Source organism: Sardina pilchardus, chromosome 20 (genome assembly GCF_963854185.1).
Source record: "Sardina pilchardus chromosome 20, fSarPil1.1, whole genome shotgun sequence".
NCBI classification, from domain to species: domain Eukaryota; kingdom Metazoa; phylum Chordata; class Actinopteri; order Clupeiformes; family Clupeidae; genus Sardina; species Sardina pilchardus.
The window spans coordinates 14,996,368-14,998,867 of record NC_085013.1 but is presented as its reverse complement, the minus strand read 5'-3'; the positions used below and the strand labels follow the sequence as shown (position 1 = coordinate 14,998,867).

At 41.5% G+C, this 2,500-nt stretch overlaps 1 protein-coding gene across 1 annotated transcript in view; it reads right to left on the bottom strand.

The window, feature by feature from the left end:
- The window catches only part of sobpa (sine oculis binding protein homolog (Drosophila) a), a 41,125-nt gene that overhangs the window by 7,256 nt on the left and 31,369 nt on the right, over window positions 1–2,500 (bottom strand). The window contains exon 7 of the mRNA XM_062523280.1: window positions 1,856–1,951. Coding sequence (XP_062379264.1) covers window positions 1,856–1,951 — 96 coding nt within the window. The remainder of the gene's footprint in view (window positions 1–1,855; window positions 1,952–2,500) is intronic.

The window sequence follows — 2,500 nt, the reverse complement described above, 5'->3', positions numbered from 1 at the left end:
GGGTGGCATGATGGCGTTTCGGGAGAGTTTAAATTATAAATGTGTTTTAATTTTCTCGCCGCTGAAAAACCAAGACAGATGGAAAGCACTTAACGAGTCGCGCCACGGTGAGTGAAATTTCACTGCACATTACGCTAATGGAGTTCTTTTTTCCTCCCTCTCATCCCCTCTCTCCCTCTTTTTTTCTCAAACTTCTCGCTCCCTCCTTCTATCTATCTTTTACATTCTCCCTCCTCTCTCTCTCTCTCTTTCTCTCCTACTCTGTCTCTCTCACTCACACACACACATACACACAGATGTTTGTAGTTGAAGGTAATTACCATCATTTATTTCTGCTGTAGTCGTTGAGCAGTGAGCTGGCGGTCGGACCGGTGCGGTGTAACCATGCACTTTGCCATAATTACCTTGCTACCTTACAGCGACAGACCCACGTTCACGGTGGATTTTTTTTCTCTCTCCCCCTCTATCCTCCGCATAAAATCATTTCTCTCGCCATATCGCTCATCCCTGACCCACACACCGGCCCCGCACACAGCCTCATTGCCTCCCTGGACGAGCAAATCGCCCATCAACGTGTCACGGCGCAAAGCCATCAATCAAGGCCGACTATGAAAGTGCTGTACTGTCCACAGTATCCGCTGGTATTTTTGCGGTGTGCCAGAGCCCCAGGTGCATAGGCTAACGGTTTCCGCGGAAACCTCGACATCCTGAGTTTGTTCTCAAGAGAATTGCAGATGTGTTGGGAAGCGTATTTCAGGGGAATTTCGGGGTGTTTGAACCAGAATGATGGTTCTAGAGAGCAGGGGTTTCTATTGGACATTCCACTTTGGCACTGTGCAGATGTTTATATTGGAGTTTCTATTGCACTGCTGAAAGCTTTTTCTCATCCAAAACACAATTTACAACATTAATTGTATAAACATGGGCTTACACAACATCACCAGATTTTGTGGTCTGATGGTGCCTCAAGAAACAGCAATTAATACATTCCTTGTGATTAGAGTAATATATCACTATATCATATATTAGAGAGGCTCAATTAATACATTCCTTGTGATTAGAGTAATATATCACTATATCATATATTAGAAAGGCTCAGGCCAAGCTTTCAGAAATAAAATAACGGCACACTGACAATATTACTTACAGTGTTCTCGCAGCAAGGAAACTGCGAAAACAGTGATGGAATTTTGCATACAGGTATACATGTGCATGTAGACAAACAAACACACACACACACACACACACACACACACACACACACACACACACACACACACACACACACACACACATACACACACAGACACTACACAAACAAAGAAAAGAAAACACATACAGACAAAACACATAAGAATTCCACACTCATCCATTCCTCCATCAGTATGACACATGCACGTGTGTGCGCGCACACACACACAAACACACACACACACACACACACACACACACACACACACACACACACGCAAATACACACAGACATGTAATCAATGCTGAATGACAATGTAAAAAAATAAACATGGGGAAATAAATTTGGAATGAAAAAGTAAGTGTGCATGAATCCTATGTTAATGCATTGTAAAACTAATCACACTAGTTATTAACTATTCAATCCATCTACTTCACTATATGTTCAGACAAAATCAGAAAAAGAGATGCTAATCAAGACACATGATATTGTGAAGATCTAATTAATGGAATCTAATTAACCAATTAGAGCCAATTAAATCTAGTTATGGGCTCTACATGAACACATGAGCCTAACTAGAGTAGATCAATGGAACACGTCTAAAGCAATATCATTGTTACCACACTTGAGCTCTAGCTGAGTGTTAAATGCTTTATTTCTTACAAGGACATCGCTGTTTGTCTTGAAGACAAGCCTGGGAGTTTCCTTAGAATAGCTGTGGTGGGGTAATTTTTCGCCGTGGCCATCTTCGTCTCTCGCCTGAGGGGGGAGAAATAACGGCCTCTTTTTACGGACTGACAAAAATAAAATGGAAAGAAAATAATAAAGGAAACAACAGAAGCTCATGAATGAAGTGACAATCATAAAGAGGTGTGGGTAAGAGTGAGGGGGGAGAGGATTACGGTGAGACATGCACTGGGTTGAGGTTTGTCAGCAATAAACGTTTTTCCTAATAACAGCAGTAGTTTGTTTGTGTAGAGGTCAGTGTGTACATGTGTGATTGCTTACATGGATGTGCATTCTGACAGGTACATAAGCATGTGTCCAGGGCAAATAGAAAGAAACAATATGACTCTAGATTACAATCAGTTTACAGTCTCGCCCAGTTGAATCTGAATATCAGACCAAGATACTTCTAGGGGACAGAAGACAAATCTCAGTTCCTACTTAAAGACAGAAGGGCACAATAGATTCCATCAGGACACCTTCCTCACAGATAGTGTAGATTGCAGCCTTTGATTTGTTTCAATCGGACCGTTTTACATCTAATCCATTCAAGCATTAAAGCTCTTTTACCAGAGAAAGAAA